This window comes from Cherax quadricarinatus, chromosome 12 (assembly GCF_038502225.1).
Source record: "Cherax quadricarinatus isolate ZL_2023a chromosome 12, ASM3850222v1, whole genome shotgun sequence".
NCBI lineage: Eukaryota > Metazoa > Arthropoda > Malacostraca > Decapoda > Parastacidae > Cherax > Cherax quadricarinatus.
The window spans coordinates 27,700,067-27,723,634 of record NC_091303.1 but is presented as its reverse complement, the minus strand read 5'-3'; the positions used below and the strand labels follow the sequence as shown (position 1 = coordinate 27,723,634).

Sequence of the window (23,568 nt, the reverse complement as noted above, 5' to 3'; positions counted from 1 at the left end):
AAGGGTTAATGATGTACGGTTCATCAACTCAACCTATCAACACGGGTGTCACAAGGCCAGCGTCTTAGGCTCTGTTATTCTTCATCTGCATCAATGACCTACCTTATTCTTCCCAGGAACTTGAACCAGTCCTGTTTGCTGATGACATACACTTCCTTATATCAAATCCATCCAGATCTGGTTAATGATGAACTTGTCAAGATACCAACTTGGATGACAACCATAACGATGAACATAAATAATATACAAATTGAGAGACAAGAAGAGGAAAAATTCTTAGGTATACATCTTGATAGGAAACTAAATTCAACACTCACATCAAGCACATCTATGAAAATGTATAAAACTGGGCATTCTTTCAGAAAAACATTACTATGTACCACAGGCATCATTACTTCCTCTGTATTTCAGCCTAACCTATCCTTACCTCACTTACAATATTTGTTCATGGGGATTTACAGCAGCAAATCACCTAAAACCCTTTGTTGCTTGTTAAAAATCTGCTGTTAGAATGATCATTCAATCAGGTTTCAGATGGCACACACCTGTTATTTAAATATTTAAATGTAATCTACAAAGCTTTAACACTTAAAACTCTACATACTATACATATGACAGTACATATATTAACTCAGTGATTAGGCTCTTCTTGGAGAACCACAGTAGAACACATAGACATAATACAAGAAATAAATATCTTGGACATACCACATTTTTTACTCCATCTGTTTAGAAATTCAGTGCAAATAACAAAATACAAAAAAAAAAAATGGAACTTTTTACCTGAAGATGCAAAAAAATTGCTTATTGCTTCAAAAGATTCATTAACCCTTAAACTGTCCAAACATAAATCTACGTTCACATGTGTGGCATTTCGAATATTTTGAAAAATAATTTTTTTTTTTTTAAATTAGAGGGCAAATTTCTGTGTGGTATAAGATCAGAAAATTTTTTTTAGGACCAGTACTTACCGAGATATAAGACCGCGAAGTTGGCTCGGGATGCTCACCTGATGGCAACATCCAGTCCTGCAGCTTGCAGAAGTGTTGCTGATTTACCTTTTTTTCTTATTTTTATTTTAATTTATATAATTTTTATGTTCTGATAATTATAATTTATAATAGTTCTTGTGATTTCATAGCCAATCTTTGTTCTCACACTAACCCTTTGAGGGCTGAAAGGCCTCTCCCAAACTTGTTCTCAGGGTCAAAAAATCCCCCCCCACCCCCAAAAAAAAAAAACAATCATAGGAAATGATAGAGAAACTTTTTCTGATCATAATGACGCCAGAAGTATGAAATTTGATGGAAAACTTAAGGAATTATACTCTCGTGAAGTTAGCAGTCTCAAAGTGGGCGATTTCACCCACTTTGAGCCCTATTTTTGGCCAATTCCAGTGTTGCAGTTGACTAAAATCATAGCTATTTCCCTAGAACTCCATTTGTTCTATTGATTGAGTTCAAGAATCTGCCCATTTACTGATTTCAACTACCCAATAAAGTGGTCAGAAATTGGCAATTTGGGCAATTTTACACAAATTTCAAAAATGCCAATTTCGAAACAGGGTCCAAAATAAACAAGACAGATATTCATGGCACTAAAATAATATTTTATCTGTTCATTAGTCACATCTCTAGGCCCCTCTTACATTACTTTTGCTTTCCATTTTGAATTTTTATTCTCACAGAAAATAGGAGGTTTTCTGTTATGTATATTACTGCATCATTGTAAAAATGGTATAAATTATATCAGTGCACTTGTGAAAGAATATTAGACTCACCAGTTGACGTGTATTGGGTGCATGGATTGATTTGTTTACTCTTGAACATCGGCAAAAATCGATCATTTTCGCTACTTTGAGCTCAGTTTCAAGGTACTTATCATTGTGAAACTAATCAAAATAATTTCTATTTCTGTAATATATCTTCCATTCCATCAAATGAGACCAAGGAAACAAGAATACAACCATATGTACCATACAAAAATACACTAGAAAGTCAGTTTTAGAGCAAAAACACAATCTAAGTTTTTTTTCTCATTATGCACAGTGTGCTTCAGGATTTTTTTTATAGTGTGCACACAGACCCATTCTTTCATGTGTAGGCCTGTCAGCTTTCTTCCACCAGATTTGAAGGTGCCAGATTTTAGGCTTACAAGTACATGACCAACCCTCAAAGGGCTAATATTATGTACTGAAATATTACTCAAATAGTAACAGTCACACTGACAGGTGAACATTTTCACCTGCCTTGGTCATTTACTATTGTCTAGAAATATATGCAAAGTATTTATAGATCCCAGCAATGTTTTAGACATGCTGGAGTATGAAACTCCTTGAAGAATGGTGTTATGACAAGTGTCAGATAGCAAGTGACAGCCAGTGACATTTGATGAATGTGAGCTGCTGGAGGGAACCTTGGCTTTATATGTTTTTACTGTTGCACACAAACATGTCTTTGTATGTCTGTCTGTCAGTCTGTATCTCTGTCTGTCTAGCTGTGCTTATCTGTATGTCAAGTTCTGCTTATCTGTCTTTCTGTCTGCCTGTGTGTCTGTCTTTCCATCTGCTTTTGTCTGTCTCAGGGAGCGGCTAGTAAACCTGTTGGTTTGTGGGTTAGGTGCCGTTCCCTGATTGCTGAGCAAGTGACACTGCTATTACTTGTGTCATGTTTATTTATGGCCTGGAATTTTTGGGTTATCCTAAGTAATTTACATTATGAGTACATGTGAGAGACAGAGATATAGACAGATAGAGATATAGACAGACAGATACAGACAGAGACAGCCAAAGCCAGCCAGCCTGCTGAATACATAAGAGCATAAGAAAGAAGGAACACTTCAGCAGGCCTACTGGCCCATGTCCATATCACCCCCCCACCCAGCTTAGACCAATGATCCACCTAGTCAGGTCACATCCACTGAAGGAAGGAGCACGGCATCTGACCTAGTAGCACAAGCTAGTCAAGTCCAACTCACACCCACCCACACCCATTCATGTATTTATCTAACCTATTTTTACTTTTCTCTTCTGCCGCCTCATTTCCCCAGATGCAGCCAAGGCAGCAACAGATTATCCACATGTTGGGATTACTGTCCCCATCAGCCTACGACAGACCAAACTGGTAGCCGCCAGAGCAATGAAACTTATGGGGGAGGTCCTAGGTGATACCCTATCTCAACAGTGGTACCAAGCAATGACTCAGGGAGAACCCCCTCCAAATGATAGAAGCTGATCCAGAGCGCAGTGTACCACCATCCATCAGCTTCATTTGGGCTTTCCCACAGCCAAGATGATGGTAGACAAGGCCGAGGAAATGTGCCAGCTCTGCCAGCACATTGTCCAGTGCCCCCTAACGCACTATCTTCTGGAGTGCGAAGTTACTGAGACAGACAACTAGCACTGATGTCCCCTTCCCAAAGAGGACCCAGAGATGACTGCGGCTACACTAGTGTACCATGGAATCAATGAACCAGACAAGCTGTTGCCTGTGATAACAACATATCCTCCTCCTTGCTAGTGTCCACAGTTAGGAGTACATACGATGTCGCTTATGAGACACACCAGATGAACTGACCAGAAGAGTGCTTGTGCAGCATATGTTGCATCATTGTAGAACCCTTTCTCCTTCGGGAGCCAGAGATGAGTCATCGCAAGGTTAAGACCCGTGCCAGGACTCCGGTCTTGGCGAACATTATACATACATCCTTTTCTCTTAAAATGCGAGTGTTAATATGACATGGCATCAGTGAATCCCTGGTGTTTACCACTCTATTTGCTCTAGCTGGCACTCAATTGAACTGGTGATCTCACAAGGTACTAAGTGGTCTCTGATTTTTTTCATACTGCACACACTGAGTGTACAGACCCATTCTTTCATGTCTAGGCGACTCAGGCCTCTTGTGCCAAATTTGAAGGAATGAAAAATGAAACATTGATCTACGTTTGGAGCACTGTGCATGTGCACATAGATCTACGTGTGGATAGTTTATGGGTTAAAAAATCACCCTCTGAATTCGATGTAAATTTTTCCAACAAGCCATCCAGGCCTTCAGCCTGGATGGCTTGTTGGAGCCTGTTGAATGTGTCCATTCTGAAGAGGTTTGCCTTTGCTCTATCTCACTACCACTGATCTGTACCCACATACTTCAAAGTGCACCTCATCTGAAAATATAACTTTTTTCCATTCTTCTGTCATCCATCCCTTATAATTGGGTGCCCACTGCAGCCATTTTTTCTTCATAGCAGCAGTCAATAATTGTTTCTTTACTGGCTTTCTGGCAGTTCTGTCAGCTTCAAGGAGCCTTCATGAAGCAGTTGAAGAATCAACATTTACACAAGCTGAAGCCAAATCTATCTGCAGATCTTTGTTGGTTTTCTTGGATCCTTCACACTATTTCTTATGATAACCTTGTCATTGTGAGGTGTTGTCTTGCATTTTCTTGCACGTCTTCCTCGAAGCAGCATTCCACTGTCACTAGTATCATCAGCTCTATTCAGAATCTGACTAATAGTTAACTTTGCTAGGCCCAAATTTTTGTTCTCTGTCTGCTACTCAAATCAGCATGTTTTGTAAGAGCTGCAATATTTGCACACTTCCTGGGTGTAACATCCATCATGAATTTCAGCAGTAGTCATGAATTGAAGGGGAGAATTTGGCGAAACTACATTCCCTCATGGAGCACACTTGCAAAAATAGCATTACAGAACAACAACTGTTGTAGCACTGATGAGTTGCAGGGTAACACCACAGCTGGATGGCTGCTAGAAGGCAGTAGCAAACTCTTCTGAAAAGAAAACTACATTAATTGAGCTGGACCCTACAACATAATACAGGTCCACATTCCTTTATCCGAAATTCTGAAATTCAAAAAGTTCTGAAAACTGATTTTTTTTCATGAGTGTGGAGCGTCAGTCATCTCTACATAACTCCAATGCCGCCACATGGTGGCGTGACCCAGCACTGATAGCCAGAGTAGCAGGCGTCAGTTGTATCTCAGTGCTTGTAGTGTTCACACGTGCATCTGCCATTCACTGATATTTTGTTTTTGCTTTTTATTTTGCGACTGTGTTTAATTTCACTGTGAAAATGTCAAAAAGAGCTGCAGATACCCTTATGTTAAACAGAAAAAGAAAAGGAAGCATCTGATGTTATCAATAATGCAGAAAGTAGAGTTACTGTAGAAGCTTGATTGTAGTGTGTCAGTGCAGCATCTTACTGAAGAATATGGTGTTGGAACTACCACTGTTTATGATTTAAAGAAACAGAAAGACGTTACTGAACTATTATAGTGACAGTGATGACCAGAAACTAATGAAAAATAGGAAAACACTGCATGGGGCAAAAAATAAAGATCTTGAGTGTATGCTAATGGAGTGGATTTGAGAACGGAGAAGCGAATGTATGCCACTGACTGGTTTGTTGGTCATGAAACAAAGTAGAATATACAATGAAGAACTGAACATTGGCAGTGATTGGAAAAAGCAAGCATTCGAGATGTCTGAAAGGTGTACGCAATTTATCTGTGCATTATTACGCCAACAAGGAAGCATGGGTAACCCAAGAACTGTTTTCCGGCTGGTTCAATAACCACTTCATACCAGCTGCACGCGCTCATTGCATGCAAGCTGGACTAGAAGAAAACTGTAAAATTTTATTGTTCTTGGATAACTGCTGCACACATCCTCCTGCCGAACTTCTTGTGAAAAGTAATGTTTTCGACATCTACTTGCCCCCTAATGTGACATCTGTATTACAGTCTTGTGACCAAGGAATTTTACACTCCATGAAGAGCAAGTATAAAGACTATTTTTTAAACTGTATGCTTGCTGCAGTCAACAGAGGAGTAGGAATCCAAAACTTCCTGAAAGAGTTCAGTGTTAAGGATGCCATTTATGCTGTTGTTAATGCTTGGAAGGGTGTTGATAAATCAACATCAACAAATGCTTGGCACAGACTTTGGCCTAAAACGATGTTCAATGTAAATGAACCTACAGATGAAGACTTTGAAGGATTTTGTGTCACTGATGAGAAGAAAACGATATCAAACCTCGTAACCTACACTAAAAGAAATGCTGAACATTGACAATGATGCACCTGTTGTGCATTCCTTGAGTGATGGTGAAATTACTGAAGTGGTGTTAAATACAAATAAGCATGAGAATAGTAATGTTGATGATGATGACTTTATGGACACAGGTGAAAAAAGTCCCCATAGACGATATGGTAAAAATGTGTGATCAGTTAATTGCTGTCCTTGAACAATGTGCATTTATCAGTGAGCAAGAGATTATGGCAATTTACTCAGTTAAAGAGAGATTGCTTAGACAGAAACCTACGTTAACCCTTTCAGGGTTGGTTCCGTACTAGTACGGCTTGCACGCCAGGGTTGGTGCAGAAAATTTTTTGAAAAAAAAAAAAAAAATTTTTTCTTATGAAATAACAGAGAATTTTTTCCCAATCATAATGACACCAAAAGTATGAAATATGATGGAAAACTTACGCAATTATGCTCTCACGAAGTTAGCGGTCTCGACGATGTTTACGCATCAGTGATTTCGCCTACTTTGAGCCCTATTTTCGGCCAATTCCAATGTACCAGTCAACAAAAATCATAGCTATTTCGCTAGAACTCTATTTTTTATATCAAACGAGTACAAGAAACCACCCATTTACCAATTTCAGCTATCCAATAAAGTGTTCAGAAATTGGCAATTTTGCCAATTTCACACAAATTTCAAAAGATGCCAATTTCCAAATAGGGTCAAGAATAAACAAGACAGACAATCCTTGTCACTAAAATAACATTTTTCCTGCTCATTAGTCATATCCCCAGGCCTCTGTTACATTTCTTTTGCTTTCCATTTTGAATTTTTTTTCTCACAAAAAATAGAAGACTTACTGTTATGCAGACTACTGCTTTAGTGTAGAAATAGTATAAATAATATCAGCACACTTGTGAAAGAATATTAGACTCACCAGTTGATGTGTACTGGACGCGTGGCACGATTTGTTTAATTTGAACTTTGGTAAAAATCGAACATTTCTACTATTTTGAGCTCAATTTCGAGGTACTTTTCATTGTGAAACCAATCAAAATCACATCAATTTCTGTAATATGTCTTCCAATCTATAAAATGAGACCAGGAAAACTAGAATACAACCATAAATAACATATTAAAATATACACTAGGGCCCCACTTATATGGCGGGTTAGGTTCCAGGCTGTTGCCGGAAAGCAGACATCGCCGGAAGGCAGAACGCCATTTATAAATGACAGACAACAAGTTTACACTAAATTATATTAAGTTAGTAATAGAACTAGGCATTAAAAACACACAAAGTAAAATACATTCACAGTACATTCATTACTTATCTTAATGTATTTGTAATCTTAATGTAGGGAGAGAGGTGAGTAGTACTTATTTGTAGGAAGTCAGGTGCAGGTACCCAGGTGTAGGTAGCCCTGGCTCCCCGTTTCATACTTAATATACGATATTTAAAACATCCCAGAGAGTTAAAATACACATACAGTACAATCATTATTTATCTTAAAATATGTATAGTCTTAATACAGGAAGAGAGGCGAGTAGTATTTATTTGTAAGAAGTCAGTGTAGGTAGCCGGTAGGTGTAGCCCACCTGGGCTACACCTACTGGCTACCTACACTGTGGCCCAGAGCCATATTATTAGCAGTGACATACCTTGTTCACTGAATTGAATCATTTCTAACAACTACCTTAGATGCCATCATAAACGGAGAAGTAATGAATAATTCATGCCGAAAATTGTAAACAGAAGCGGAGTGAGGGAGTGGCTGGGCCAAACGCAGATTCATACACATTTTCTCTGATGGCTGAGCAGAGAAAACGTAATGTTGGCCCCTCCGCCCAGCTACCGCACAGATCCACAAGTATTATTATCAGAGCACATATAAAATATGCAATAAATGTCAGACAACAAGTTTACACTAACTTATATTAAGTTAGCAATAGAAATAGGCATTAAAAACACAATAAAATGTAAGATACGTACAGAGTACACTTATTACTTACCTTAAAATATTAATATTAATGTGTGAGAGGTAAGTGGCAGGGTGTTTATTGAATAAAATCAGAATAGCACACTATCATCCTCTAACTTGGCACTTAAAGCAAGAGTCTTACAACTCCTCTTTTTATCACAGCTAACCTTAGACGCCATCGTCAATGAGAGCCAACTAGTTAACGAAAGAGTAAATGAGAGAGAGAACAAGATACAGAGTTGAGACAATGTAAGAACACAAACTGAACAGGTAGTGGGCGATCACTTGGTCAGGCAAAATAAATGCGTATTAATATGTGTCTACTTTTAGTTCATTCAGATACATTTGTAAGAGTTTGTAAAACATTTACCTCAATATTTTTTTTTATTATAATAATAATTACCTCACAATACAAATACTCTTACATTGTGTACAAGTTGTACAAGTTAGTACAGAATAAACAAACAGCAACACACCATTTTTAGAGTGAATGAAGATATTATTATTATTATTATCATAATCATCCTCTTCAAGGGGGGCTCCTTGGCGTGGTGAAGAGGCTCTTGGTCTGAGGAATTAGACCTGTCGGTCTACTTCCTCAGACCGAACCTAATTACCCCCCAATCCCCCGTTCCCTATCCCACCCTCCCCTTTTTCCTTTCCTCCTCCTCCTCCCCACCCCTCCCTTTTGCCCTTCCTTTTTGGCCTTTTTTTTTTTTTTTTTTTTTTTCCCCACAGGCACACTAGTTCCTAGGTGGCGTAGTTTGCCGTGGAATCTGGATTGCCTGGGGATGTCCTGATCCCTCTCCGGTATCCCGGAGGGTGGCTTTGGGTGTCTCTCGGGCGACAGGTGTATCTCTGGAAGCCACCTTTCGGATTCCGGGGGTGGTGGCCGAAGGAGGTATGCTTTGTGGTGGATTTCTGGCCGCCCTCTCTCTTGTCCACCAAGGTAGCTCGGCAGATGTGAGGTTGCTATCCCGGATTGCCGGTTTACTGGCATGATGGGTAGGGTATGGCACAGGTTGCATGCTGCATCTGCGCTACTTGCGGTGCTGAGGTCCTCTTGGGCACGGAGGGAGATTTCTGGCCCTTTCATTCCTCCTAGGAACTATCCCTCCCCGGTCCCCCTTTTTTTTATTCTTTTTTTTATTTTTATTTTCTTTTCTTCTTTCTTTTTTTTTTCTTAAAAACAAAAAGAAAGAAGTAACCTAACCATGGCAGCCCTAGTCCATGAACCTGCTACCCCCGGGCCCCTTCTTGATACCGCACCCCGTTCTGACCCCGCCTCGTCTTTGGACCACTCTTCAGACACTCCTCATGCCTCTGTACCTCTTGCCGGTGCTGTTTCCTCACCTGCTTCAGGTACTGAGGCCTCGACTGACTCCTTCAATTTATCTGACCTTCGCTCTCCTCTGACTATGCTTCCGGCCTCTCCCTCTTAGGTGCGGCAATTTTCGAATCGCTGGCCCGTTCCACGTTGGACCAACTCTGGTCCCACGCCTAAACGACAACGACAATTACCTGCTGATGGTACTTCTCCACCTTCTCGTTCTTCTCAGAAAAGATCGACACGTCCTTCACTACCTTTCCACACTCAGTTTCAGACTGCACAGTGGACTAAATTCTTCACTTTACGACCGACTTCCTCTACTGCCTATCTTTCTGACCACAGTATTGGCAAGGCACTCCTACGCCATGTTGGTAAAGATATTTCTTTTCATGCTCTTAAGAGCGGTACGCGCATCGTCACCGTACAGAATGCTACCCAGGCTCATGAGCTTTCTCGTCTTTCCCATATCGATACTGTTCCTGTAACTATTGAAAAGCATCATTCCCTCAATTCTTGTAGTGGTACCATCATTCTGCCCCATACCATAGTTCAACAAAATTTCCAGACATGTGGCACTGACATTCTTGAACAGCTGGAACTCCAAGATCTCCCAATCCTCAAGGTAGACACTTACGTTCTTCCTGCCCGCGGGCGGAGACGATACCCTAGCAATGTGGCTCGTTTAACTTTTGACAGCCATGAACTCCCATCCTCAGTTTATGTAGCAGGACATCAGTTACAAGTTCGAAAGGTGATCCCTACACCGCAACAGTGTAGAAATTGCTGGCGATTTGGCCATCCAGCGAAATATTGCAGATCTATCGCCGAATGCCCAGTCTGTGGTGCCGATGACCATTCTAATACGTCTTGCAATCGACCTCCCTCTTGCCTTAACTGTCATGAGGCTCACCCTTCGTACTCTCACCGTTGTCAAGTCTACTTAAACGAGCGGGAAATCCGTTACCTCAAAGAGGCAGAAGGTCTCCCTTATGCCATGGCAGTTTCTCATCTCCGCCTCCAAGGGAGACTACCTCGTGTTTCTTATTCCCGTGTTTCAAAACGTACCCCCACTTCTGGTATCCCATCTTCTGCACCCACCTCTGTGGTTACCTCTCCCATAGTCACTCCTGTAGCTAATTCTTTTGCTGTCCTCGGCTCAGACGTCCCTACTTCAATGTCTCTGTCTGATCTTGCTTCTTCGTGTTCTCTCTCACAAGCCTCAGTAGCGACGAGATCTCGTATGACACCTCCTCCCAATTGTCCCTCTACTTCTCAAAAGTCAAAAAAAGGTCCGTTAACACCTCCTACCCATCTTCCACCTCCTCATTTTCCCTTCCCTGTCTCTGTACCTGGTTCTCCCCCTCTCACTGGCTCTGTTACAAGTGTAGAGGTTCACCCTCCTCCTCGTACTGTACCTTCCTCCCCTGTTCCCTCCCAAGTTTCTTCCTCTTCGGCCACCTCCCAGGTTTCTGCCTCTTCTGTCCCGTTCCACGCTTCTCCAGTTCCCTCCACCCTTCCGTCCCCCCCTACCTTGGTACAGTCCATTACAGTTCCAATCTTTACTCATCCTCCCCCTACCATTTCCAATATTGTCTCCCATACGACGTCTCTGAATTCTGAAACACTTGAAGCAATCTCTGAATATATTGCAGAGACCAAACCATCAATGGACACTGATCCACCCTCCGCTCCTTCTCTCTCCTCTACTCCATCTGCGCAACTCCTTTCTTCACAGCGCACCGTTCCTTCGCTGCTTGAACGTTTTCCACTGCCTCCGCATGTGGACTTTTCTAACCCCTCTAGTCCGTAGGAACCCTTACCTGCGGATTTCAGGTATCTTTATCATTGCCAATCATGGCCTATTTACAGTGGAATATATGCGGCCTCAGGGGTAATCGGGGTGAGCTTCAGATGTTACTCTCCCAGTTTTCCCCTGTTGGTGTTTGCTTACAGGAACCAAAATTACACTCTGCTGTTATCTCTCCCATCTCAGGCTATAATTTATTGTATTCTTCAGATCCTTTTCCTGATGGGACCTTTAATGAAAGTGCCCTTCTTCTACGCACTGATATTCCGTACCATCAGCTATTTGTTCGTACTTCGCTGCATTACACAGCAGCCCGTATCCACTTGCATAGGTGGTATACGCTCTGTTCTTTATATCTCTCTCCTTCTCGGGCATTATCTATTCTGGATATTGCCTTTCTTGTTTCGTCATTACCACCACCGATTCTGTTACTTGATGATTCTAATGCCCACCATTTCCTCTGGGGGGGTCTCACTGTGATTCCCGTGGCATTCAGTTAGAGGCTTTTCTTGCCACCCACCCCCTCCATGTTTTAAATACAGGTACTCACACCCATTTTGATCCTCGGACTCACACTCTCTCTTGCATCGATCTCTCAGTCTGCTCTTCCTCCGCCGCATTAGACTTCACTTGGTCTGTTCTTCCGGACTTACATGACAGCGATTATTTCCCAATCATTCTTACTTCACCTTCATATTCACCACCTCTTCGCATCCAACGCTGGCAATTTGATCAGGCAAATTGGAACCTTTACTCACACCTAACTGTTTTTAGAGAGGTTCCTTCTTCGTCCTCCATTGATGAGCTTTTACACCTCTTCTCGTCCTCCATTTTAACCGCAGCTTCTTATTCTATACCCCAAACTTCGGGCAGGCATTCTCAGAAATGCGTGCCTTGGTGGTCTCCTGCTTGTGCTCGTGCAGTACGTTTGAAACGCGCTGCATGGGGCAGGTACCGGTACAATAGAACCACAGAGAGACTTCTTGAATTTAAGCAGAAGCGTGCGATCGCTCGCCGTGTCATCCGTGATGCTAAACGCACTTGCTGGCGAGATTATGTCTCCACTATCACCTCTGCTTCCTCTATGAGTGCAGTCTGGAAAAAAGTACGAAAACTGAGTGGTAAATATTCTCCTGACCCGGCTCCTGTTCTGCGGGTTGCCGGTGTTGATATAGCAAACCCACTAGATGTTGCCAATGAAATTGGCAATTATCTGGTCCGTATTTCTCAGGGACTCCATCTATGCCCCTCATTTCTTTCCTCAAAGTCTGCCAGAGAGTTAGCACCCTTGGACTTTTCTTCTCTCAGAGAAGAACAGTATAATGTGCCTTTTACACTTCAAGAACTGGAGGCAACACTCTCAGCTTGCCGGTCATCGGCAGCTGGGCCCGATGACATTCATATTCATATGCTACAACATTTACATCAGTCAGCCCTTGCAGTCCTATTACGCCTTTACAATCTTATTTGGTCACAAGGAGTTCTTCCACAGCTGTGGAAATCCGCCATTGTTCTCCCTTTCCACAAACCAGGCACTACGGGACATGAAACCTCCCACTATCGTCCCATTGCTCTTACCAGTGCAGTTTGCAAAGTGATGGAATGCCTAGTAAATAGACGTTTAGTGTGGTATTTAGAGACACACAACAGTCTCTCCACTCGTCAATATGGCTTTCGTAAGGGACGTTCTAACGTAGACCCCTTACTACGCTTGGATACGTATGTTCGTAATGCCTTTGCGAATAACCACTCAGTTATTGCCATATTTTTTGACCTTGAGAAGGCATATGACACAACTTGGAGGTATAATATTTTAGCCCAAGCCCACTCCTTAGGCCTTCAAGGCAATCTACCATGGGGAGCTGATCGTCGAACCCTCCTTCGCCTACATTCCACCCTTATCTTATCGAAACTTGATTATGGTGACCAGATCTATTCAGCGGCATCTCCTGCTACTCTCTCTAGCCTTAACCCCATTCATCACCAAGGATTACGTTTATGCCTTGGTGCTTTTCGCTCTTCCCCTGTCGAGAGCCTCTATGCAGAAGCGAACGTTCCATCCTCATACGATCGCCGTGATGCCCATTGCCTTTGCTACTATGTACGCTCTCATGATCTCCGCAATCCTTCCATTTATAGAATGGTCACTGATATTAGTAGACATTCTTTATTTGTTCGCCGCCCCTGTTTACTCCGTCCCTTCTCTCTTCGCCTTCATTCACTCTTGTCTTCTCTTCAGTTACCACCTTTCTATGTACATGTTGCATCTCACTTTTCCCTACCCCCCTGGGAAGTTCCAGCTGTTCGAGTCTGTTCTTTCTCTCTCCCTTGCTCGAAAGCCCAACTGTCTACGGTCGCTTCCCGCTCTCATTTTCTTGACCACTTTCACTCTCATTCTCATGCCATTGCTGTGTACACAGATGGCTCTAAGTCTTCTGACGGCGTAGGATTCGCAGCAGTGTTTCCGGACAGCTTTGTACAAGGGCATTTACTATCTTCGGCTAGTATTTTTACTGCTGAATTGTATGCCATCCTTACAGCACTTATCCGTATTGCATCTATGCCTGTGTCATCATTTGTGGTTGTCTCAGACTCCCTTAGTGCTTTACAGGCTATACAGAAATTTGATACACCTCACCCCTTAGTCCTCCGTATCCAACTTTGGCTACGCCGCATCTTTACCAAGCATAAAGATATTGTTTTTTGTTGGGTCCCTGGTCATGTTGACGTACAGGGCAATGAACAAGCAGACACTGCTGCGCGGTCAGCAGTACATGACCTACCAGTTTCATGTAGAGGTATTCCATTTACGGACTATTTTGCTGCAATATCTTCCCAACTTCACACCCGTTGGCAACAACGTTGGTCTACTATGCTCGGCAACAAACTTCAATCTATTAAACCGAGTATAGGTTACTGGCCGTCTTCTTATCACCAGTGTCGAGGTTGGGAGACTACTCTCTCCCGTCTTCGCATTGGCCATACTCGTCTTACTCATGGATATCTCATGGAGAGGTGCCCTGCTCCTCTCTGTGAGAATTGCCAAGTTCCATTATCAGTCAGCCACATTCTGTTGGACTGCCCACTTTATCAACGAGCACGCAGAATTTACCTCCGTCGTCGTCTTCGCTCTCCTGCTCTCTCTTTACCTTCCCTTCTCGCTGATGGACCCACCTTTCATCCAGACTCTCTCATTGACTTTTTGACAACAACTGACTTACTTCACAAATTCTGATACCTTCAGCCCTTTCTACTTCAATCTCTTGCTACCCCCTACCCCCGTACTATCCCCTGCCCCGCTGTTTTCTGTAACCTACTGATCATCCCTCCTCCCTTCTGCCATCCAATACCCTCGCTTCCTTCCCTGTATAGCCCTTGTGGCTTAGCGCTTCTTTTTTTATTATAATGATATTATCATCATCATCATAATAAAAAGCACTAAACCCACAAGGGTCGTGAATTGCTATATATAGTGAAGGCATACGAAAAGAATATTTTTCTACAGTTATCCCCCAGTTTGACTAGAGAAAATGTAATTCTTCTGACACTATACACAGCCGCTTTGTAAACAAATCTCATATTTACGTCAGTTTTTATTCTGTGAGTGTATGTATCATGTTTATACACTATGTAACGGGTTTCATATATAATTTTGAGGAAAATATCATAGATGGATTAATGAAAATGCCTATATTAATGTAAAATAAAACATTTAGTGTGCCCAAGAGTGATTATTATTATGTAGTATATATATGTTCTCTACTGTAGTGACCCAAATTTTTTGAGGAAAAAAAAATCTTTTTAATAGGAAAAAAGAGCATATGGAACCCAGGCATCCCCAGTTATTTTAATATGGCCCACAGTGAGTGTGCACACCCATTCTCTCATGTCTAGGCAACTCAGGCTTGTAGTGGCAATGTTGAATGTATGACAAATAAAACGTATGTATACGTTTGGGGCACTAGCGGTAAAAGCGTATACTATATACATTTGGACCGTTTACGGGTTAATGTGTACCTGCACACCAGCACAGTGTGTAAGTATATTTAGGTACAGGTACACATAAGTATAATTATCAGAGTACATATAAAATACGCAGTAACTTTAAAACACTTGAAATTTTGGAAAGTTTCCTGACATAATAGATATGGTCACGGAGAATGTAAACAAACCCGGGGGGGCGCGCTGTATTTGAAAGACCACTTGCCGTATAGCAAATTTTGGTCATAATTTGACATCGCCATATTAGCGGATCGCTGTAAGGTGAAAGGCCGTAAAACGGGGCCCTACTGTACTGCAAAGTCGTTGTTTTAAAACAAAAACACGGCCGGAGTTTTTTTCTCATTATGCACTGTGTGCTGCAGGATTTTTTTTTATACTGTGCACACTGACCACATAGACCCATTCTTTCATATGTAGGCCTACCCGCTTTCTCTCCCTGGATTTGAAGGCGCTAGAATTTCTGCGTACTAGTACGGCACCAACCCTGGTGTGCAAGCTGTACTAGTACGGCACCAACCGTGGCGTGCAAGCCGTACTAGTATGGCACCAACCGTGGCGTGCAAGCCGTACTAGTATGGCACCAACCCTGAAAGGTTTAAAAACAACTTACTCACCCACAACTAAATAAATACTGAATAACTGTATCTCATAAATGTATAACCTGTGACCCTATCAAACTATGTTTTTTTTTAATTACATTACCTAATGGAATACTCCATTCTCTTGAATGCACAGTAACCATCTAATGACCATATGACCTGTTTCTGCACTACAAATCATTGATTTTATTCAATTTGATTGTATATTATACATTGTTATGCTACAAATTTGTACAACTTTATCGCCTCTTATTTGAAATACTCATTTGTACTTCTTTTTGTAATTTGTTTACTGTAATTTTTACCACTGAATATATCATTGCTTAGTTAACCCTTTCAGGGTCCAGAGACCAAATTTCAAAGTGAGCACCAGTGTCCAAGAATTTTAAAAAAATAATTTTATTATTTTTTCTTATGAAATGGTAGAGAATCTTTTTCTGAGGGTAATAAAACAAAAAGTATGAAATTTGATGGAAAATTGATGAAATTATGCTCTTGCGAATTTTGATGTATCAGCGATATTTACGCATCGGCGATTTTGCCATCTTTGACTCCCATTTTAGGCCAATTACCTTATTCCAGTTGACCAAATTCTTTGCTATTTCACTAGTATTACTTCTATTTTATCGACTGAGCACAAGAAATCGCCGACTCAACTGCTTCAACTACAAAAATAAAGTGATTGGAAACTGGTAATTTGGCCAATTTAATGCAAAGTTCAAAATACAGTGGACCCCCGGTTAACGATATTTTTTCACTCCAGAAGTATGTTCAGGTGCCAGTACTGACCGAATTTATTCCCATAAGGAATATTGTGAAGTAGATTAGTCCATTTCAGACCCCCAAACATACACGTACAAACGCACTTACATAAATACACTTACATAATTGGTCGCATTCGGAGGTGATCGTTATGCGGGGGTCCACTGTATTCCAATTTCAAAATAGGGTCCAGAATAAAAAATGCAGGCATTCCTGGCACTAAACAAACATTTCCTCTGTTCATTAGTTACATTTTCAGGCTTTACAAATGAATTCCATTTTGTTTTTTAATTCACATAATGAATTTTTATTCAAACCAAAAAATAGAAGATTTACTGTCATGCAATATTGTAATAGTTGTATAAATAATATCAGCACATTTGTGAACATATATTAGACCCACCAGCTGGCATGTATTAGACGTGTGAGGTCATTTGTTTACTCTTGAACATCGGCAAAAATTTAACATTTTCACTACTTTGAGCTCAGTTTCAAGCCATTTTCACCACTAAAACCAATCAAAATCATCTCTGGTTCTGTAATATATCTTCCATTCTATCAAATGAGACCAAGAAATCACAAATACAACTATAAAAAACATACAAAAAACACTGCAAAGTTGCTGTTTTAATCGAAAATTACGGTCTCAGTTTTTTTTTCTCTCATTATGCACTGTGTGCTGCAGGATTTGTTTAATGTGGTGCACACATACCACATAGATGTATTCTCTCATATCTAGGCCCAAATTTACCGCTCACAGCTTATCAGAGTGAGCTGAGTTCACGGCATAGATCTACGGTTTGGACCCTCAACGTAAAGCTGTAGATCTACGGCACGGACCCTGAAAGGGTTAATCTTAAGTTAATTTTAAGCCTGCCCATAATGCTCTGCATACAAGGGGATTTTGGCATGTACACCCAATCATTATACAGTGGACCCCCAGTTCGCGATATTAATCCGTTCCTGAGAGCTCATCATAAACCAAAATTATCGGAAAGCTAATCAATTTTCCCCATAAGAAATAATGGAAATCAAATTAATCCGTGCAAGACACCCAAAAGTATGAAAAAAATCTTTTACCACATGAAATATTAAGTTTAATGCAATAGAATAATTACAATTTATTTATTTATTTATTTATTTATTTATGTATTTAATAATTTGAACATACATACAGAGGTACAAAAAATATAGGTAAGAGCAGCATGCCAAAGCCACTTGTATGCATAGCATTACAGACAGGCTTAAAATTAACTTAAGATTAACTAAGCAATGATGTAATCAGTGATAAAACATTATTGTAAACAGATAACAATAAAGCACAAATGAGTATTACAAAGACAGGTCATATGGTTGCATGCATTACTGTACATTCAGTAGAATGGAGTATTCTGTTAGGTAGTGTATTTAAAAAATAACAAAGTTAGATTGGGTCTTAGGTTTAACATTTATGTGATATAAATGTGAGAAACATTTATGATATACAATTTATAAGGTTCAATTATTCAGTATTTATTTGGTTTTGGGTGAGTAAGTGATCTTTGAGAAGAGACTTGAATTTATAAACAGGTAGTGTTTCTTTTATATTTACAGGTAATGAATTCCAAATTTTAGGGCCTTTTATGTGCATTGAGTTTTTGCATAGCTTGAGATGGACATGAGGAACATCAAAGAGTGATCTGTGCCTTGTGTTATGGTCATGTGTTCTGTTGAGGTTGGCAAGGAGATGTTTGAGGGGAGGGTTAATATCAGAGTTTAGCATTCTGTGTATGTAATAGGTGCAGTAATAAGTATGGATGTTTTGTATGGTGAGTAGGTTTAGTGTTTTGAATATTGGTGGAGTGTGCTGCCTGTAGTGGGAATTTGTTATCATTCTGACTGCAGCCTTTTGTTGGGTAATTAGTGGTCTGAGATGGTTAATTGTTGTTGAGCCCCATGCACAAATTCCATAGGTGAGATAGGGGTAAATAAGAGAGTGATATAGGGCCAGGAGGGCTGACTGTGGAACATAGTACCGTATCTTCGATAGTATGCCTACGGTCTTGGAAATTTTCTTAGAAATTTGTTGTATATGTGTATGAAATTTGAGTCTATTATCAAGGTGGATTCCTAAGAATTTTCCCTCTGTTAGCTTTGTGATAGGTGATCCATTTATCATTATGTTAAGAGGGACATCTGTAGCTCTGTTACCAAACTGAATGAAGTAGGTTTTGTCAATGTTTAGTGTAAGTTTGTTAGTCCTCATCCAGGTAGATATTTTCTGTAATTCGGTATTTACAGTATTGGCTAGCATGACTGGGCTCGGGTGAGAGAAGACATATGTAGTGTCATCTGCAAATAGCGTGGGTTTGAGTAATTGTGAAGCATTTGGTAGGTCATTTATGTATAGGAGAAAGAGAAGAGGGCCAAGGACACTTCCCTGTGGGACACCAACTGTAATTGGTTGTGCGGAAGAGTTTGCCCCATTTGTGTACACATATTGGCTTCTGTTGCTGAGGTATGACTTGAGGTAGTTGAGGGAGTGCCCTCTTATACCATAGTGTGACAATTTTATGTGGAGCAAGTCATGGTCAACTGTAACAAAAGCTTTACGTAAGTCAATGAAGATCCCCAGTGGGACTTCTTTTTTCTCTATTGCAGTGTATATATGTTCTAGCATGTGTATAATAGCATCATTAGTATTTTTATTAGGCCTGAATCCAAATTGGCAGGGGTTGAGTATGTTTTGGGAGATGAGGTAGGAGTAGATTCGTTTATGAATTAATTTTTCGAAGATTTTTGAGAGAGGGTGTAAATTGGATATTGGCCTATAGTTATTCAACTCTGTTTGGTCTCCTCCTTTATGGATCGGGGTGACCCTTGCTATTTTGAGAACTGTAGGGAAGGTATTGGATTCAATGGATTTGTTAAAGAGTGTTGCAATGATTGGTGATAGCACTTGTGACACTTTTTTGTATATAAAGGGTGGTAAGGTATTTAAATCTCCTGCCTTGTTTTTTAGTGTGTTGATAATAAGGGAGACTTCGTATGGGTTAGTCGGAGCTAGGAGCAGTGTGTTCAGGTAGTTGCCAGTGAGGTAGTCATTTGGTGGGGTATCTGAGCTTGGGATTTTATTGGCAAGGTTTTGTCCTATAGTGGAGAAGAAATCATTGAGTCTATTTGCTGTTTCTGTTGGTGGGAGTTGGGGTTCATCTGATTTTGCTAATTTTATTTCACTATTTCATGATATCTTTTTTGTTCCCAGAATTTCTGATAGGGTCTTCCAGGTCTTTTTTATATCACCTCGTAAGTTGGATAATCTGTTCTCATAATACAATTTTTTTGCCCTTCTTATCAGGCTGGTTAGGATTGACGAGTAACGTTTTGTTTGGTCTCTGGTTATGTGACCCATTCTGTACTGTTTTTCATATCGGTGTTTTGTATTTATGGATTTGAGAATGCTGGGTGTTAGCCAGGGACTGTTCAGTCTCTTAGCTGTCATCTGTTTAGTTTTTTTAGGGCAGTGCTTGTTATAGAGGTATTGAGTCTTTTTTAGAAAATTATTAATACATTCATCAATATCTGTATAGATTTCTATCTCAGTGTGCCAGTCAATGTTTGTTACTGCTGTTGTGAAGTTATTAATGGCTGCCTCATTGTGAAGTCTGAAGGTGACTTTAGTAGTGTCTTGGGGTAATTTACCAAGAGTTGTTATGAGGAAAGTAGGGTAGTGGTCTGTGGTATTATCTGTGATTATGCCTGATTTTAAAGGGGATATGGTGTTGGTCCAGATGTGGTCAAGTAGGGAAACACTAGTCTCTGTAACTCTTGTAGGTTTTGTTACTGTTGGTAGCAACATGCAGTTACTCACTGTGTTTGTGAATTCAGTAACGTGTGGGTCCTGGTCTTGCAGGAGATTTATATTGAAGTCACCTGACAGTAGTAAATGATCTTTGTTCATGCGTGCATCAGTTATCATACTTCCTAGGTTTTGACTAAATCGGCTAATGTTTGACTGTGGAATTCTGTAGATGTTTATCAATGTGAGAGGTTTTTGTAGGTATTTGGATTTGAATTTAGCTATTACATATTCCCCATGTTCATCCCTTGTGCAAGTATTAGTGATACATTCTAGTTGGTCTGAGTACTATATAGCTGTGCCACCCCCTTGTTGGTCTGGCCTACAGTTGTGTATGGCTGTGTAACCAGGAATGGCATAGACATCTGTACTATCAGGCTTTAGCCAGGTTTCAGTTAGTGTAATGAAGGACATATTGGCATGCAAGGAATTGAGTAATGCTATGAGGTCATCGTAATGCTTGCTTAAAGATCTGATATTGTAGTTAAAGACAGTTATGTTGTTGTTGGCTCTGAGAAGTGCCTTTGATTGTTCTGCTGTGTAGTAATTACAGTAACTGTTTGATTCATTTAAGTCATTAAATAAGAGGTTGGTATCAGGATCAATGCTTGTAATCATAAGATTTGTAGTGAATCTATAGTTAGAATTAAGTATAAAACAGAGTAAATATTCTAAAGCTAAAAAATAGCACCTGAATTATTTAACAAATGTAAAAATAATGAGCTAAGGTAGTTTTTTAAAGCTAAAATAAAGGAGACAATGTAAAAGGGACTAAAATAATTTGTGGTGAACAAATAAAGTGATGATCAAATAATGGAGCTTGGGAATATGATAGTAGGTAGTACTTTAAAGGTAATTCTTTAAAGTTAGAATTAGGGAAAACAATATAAAAGGGACTAATATAAGTTGTGGTGAACAATAAAGTGGTAATCAAATAAATGAGTTTTGGAATATAATGGCAAAATAGTGAACTTATTACACTTTAGCACCTGAGAATAGCACCTTGATTATTTTAACAGTTGTGAATATATGAACTAGGGTAGTTATATACAGCCAAAATTAAGGAGAAAATATATAAGGGACTAAAATTAAGTAATGGTAAACAAAGTTAAATGGACAGATAGTCACTATGAAATAATATTGGTTTAGGAGTAAGATCTGATTTGTAATATTAAATAAGTTGAGCAGTTTATTGCACAATAAAAAGTAAAAAAATATGAGGTAGTTGGTGTTAGCTAGCAAAAGATAGTTTTGGTACTTGCAAAAAAAGTAATTGAAATTTACACAATTGCACACACAATAAAAAGTGACTAAAACAAGTAGTGGTAAACAAAATTAAATGGACAGGTAAGAACGATGAATAATATTAATTTGGAGTAAGATTTGACTTGTAGCACAAAATTATAAGCAATTAATAGCAGTAAGAAAGAAGTATAAAGTATTGGAGGTAGTTGGCATTAGCTAGTGATGAAAAATAAAAAAATAATAATGCACAATATAATAGTAACGTACACTATATGCACCACAATAGAATAATTGACACTTATCTTTAATAAAGATATGGTGATGATTGATGGGATGGGAGGAGGGGAGAGTGTTGAATCTATTGTTTAGAAGGAGAATCCCCCTTCATTAGGACTTGAGATAGCTTTTCCTCCTGAGTAATGTAGGTCCTTCTTGGCAATTTCTTCCAAAACAGGCCTGTTTCATCACAATTAAACACGTGTTCAGGTTTCAATCCTTCAGCCTCTATGTACTCCTTGAATTCATGCACATATTTTTCAGCCGCTTTGTGGTCTGAACTGGCAGCCTCACCATGCCTAATCACACTATGTATGCCATTACAATTCTTAAATCTTTCAAACCAACCTTTGCTGGCCTTAAATTCACTCACATCACCACTAGTTGCAGGAAATTTCTTTACCAAATCGTCATGCAACTGCCTAGCCTTTTCACAAATGATCGCTTGAGAGATGCTATCTCCTGCTATCTGTTTTTCATTTATCCACACCAATAACAGTCTCTCAACATTTTCTAACACTTGCAGCCGCTGTTTCGTAATCACAGTTGCACCTTTTACAAGAACAGCTTCCTTGATTGCCGTTTTCCTGCTCACTATAGTAGAAATGGTTGATTGGGATTTACTATACAACCTGACCAGCTCCGACGCACGCACTCCACTTTCGTACTTTGCAATTATCTCTTTCTTCATTTCAATAGTCATTAGCACCCTTAGTCTCAAAGGGTTGGCACTAGAAGCTTTCTTGGGGCCCATGGTGACTTATTTTGCAGAAACAAGCACCAAAAACAGTGATAATATGGAATGTACCGATTGTATCCTTAGATGCGCGCACACTGGCTGGCTTGTAAACACTGGTACACACGGGGAAGTTCAGGCCACACGTGGACACGTCTCGTACGAATCACATCACATACCGGGTTTTGTAACGGGAACCGAGGCAAATTTTTGGCGATATAATGCATCGGTTACCGGATTTATCGGATACCGATAGCATCGCGAACCGGGGGTCCACTGTACTATTTCTTTGTACAACTATGTATCATGTCCAAATAAAACATAAATAAATAAATAAATAAATAAATAAATAAAACTTAATTCTAGAGTTAATGTATGACATCTAAGGTGATGCTTATTTTCTGTTAAGTAATTAAGTACATACATGTTTTACTGAAACTCTTGTTGATTATTATAATAGTATTTTAACCATTTTAGTTCTTTGAATTGACTGTATTTCTAAAGTTTGTAGTTTTATGCATGGTAATGATGTATTTTTTAATTGTTGTAAAATTTTTTTTCCCTGCAGTTAAGAGCAGAAACCAAGACAGCCCAGACTTCATTTGCTGAAGTGTTAGAATATTATGGGGAGAGCTCCAGAAGTATGGCTCCTAATACATTTTTTGCTATCTTTGTACGGTTCACCAAAGCTTATAAGGTAATTTATGTCTGTAACATCTTTGTCTTGGCAAACTTTCCACAGAGGATGTCGTTAAATACCACCTTTGTAGACTGTTAGGAAAATATTAATCTCCCAGGTTGAGAGGTTTAACAATAATACAGTAGTTGGTGGAATGTAAGGTCATTTCTTTCTTCTTTTAACAAACAGGCTGTTTCCCACGAAGACAGGGTGGCCCAGAAAGAAAAACGAAAGTTTCTCTTTTTAAATTTAGTAATTTATACAGAAGAAGG

The 23,568-nt window shown here is 39.8% G+C and overlaps 1 protein-coding gene across 3 annotated transcripts in view; it reads left to right on the top strand.

Annotated features, from left to right (window-relative positions):
• The window catches only part of Frl (formin-like protein), a 659,403-nt gene that overhangs the window by 547,835 nt on the left and 88,000 nt on the right, over positions 1–23,568 (top strand). For all 3 annotated transcript variants that reach the window (XM_070084297.1, XM_070084296.1, XM_070084295.1), the window contains exon 19: positions 23,186–23,314. In XM_070084297.1, coding sequence (XP_069940398.1) covers positions 23,186–23,314 — 129 coding nt within the window. The remainder of the gene's footprint in view (positions 1–23,185; positions 23,315–23,568) is intronic.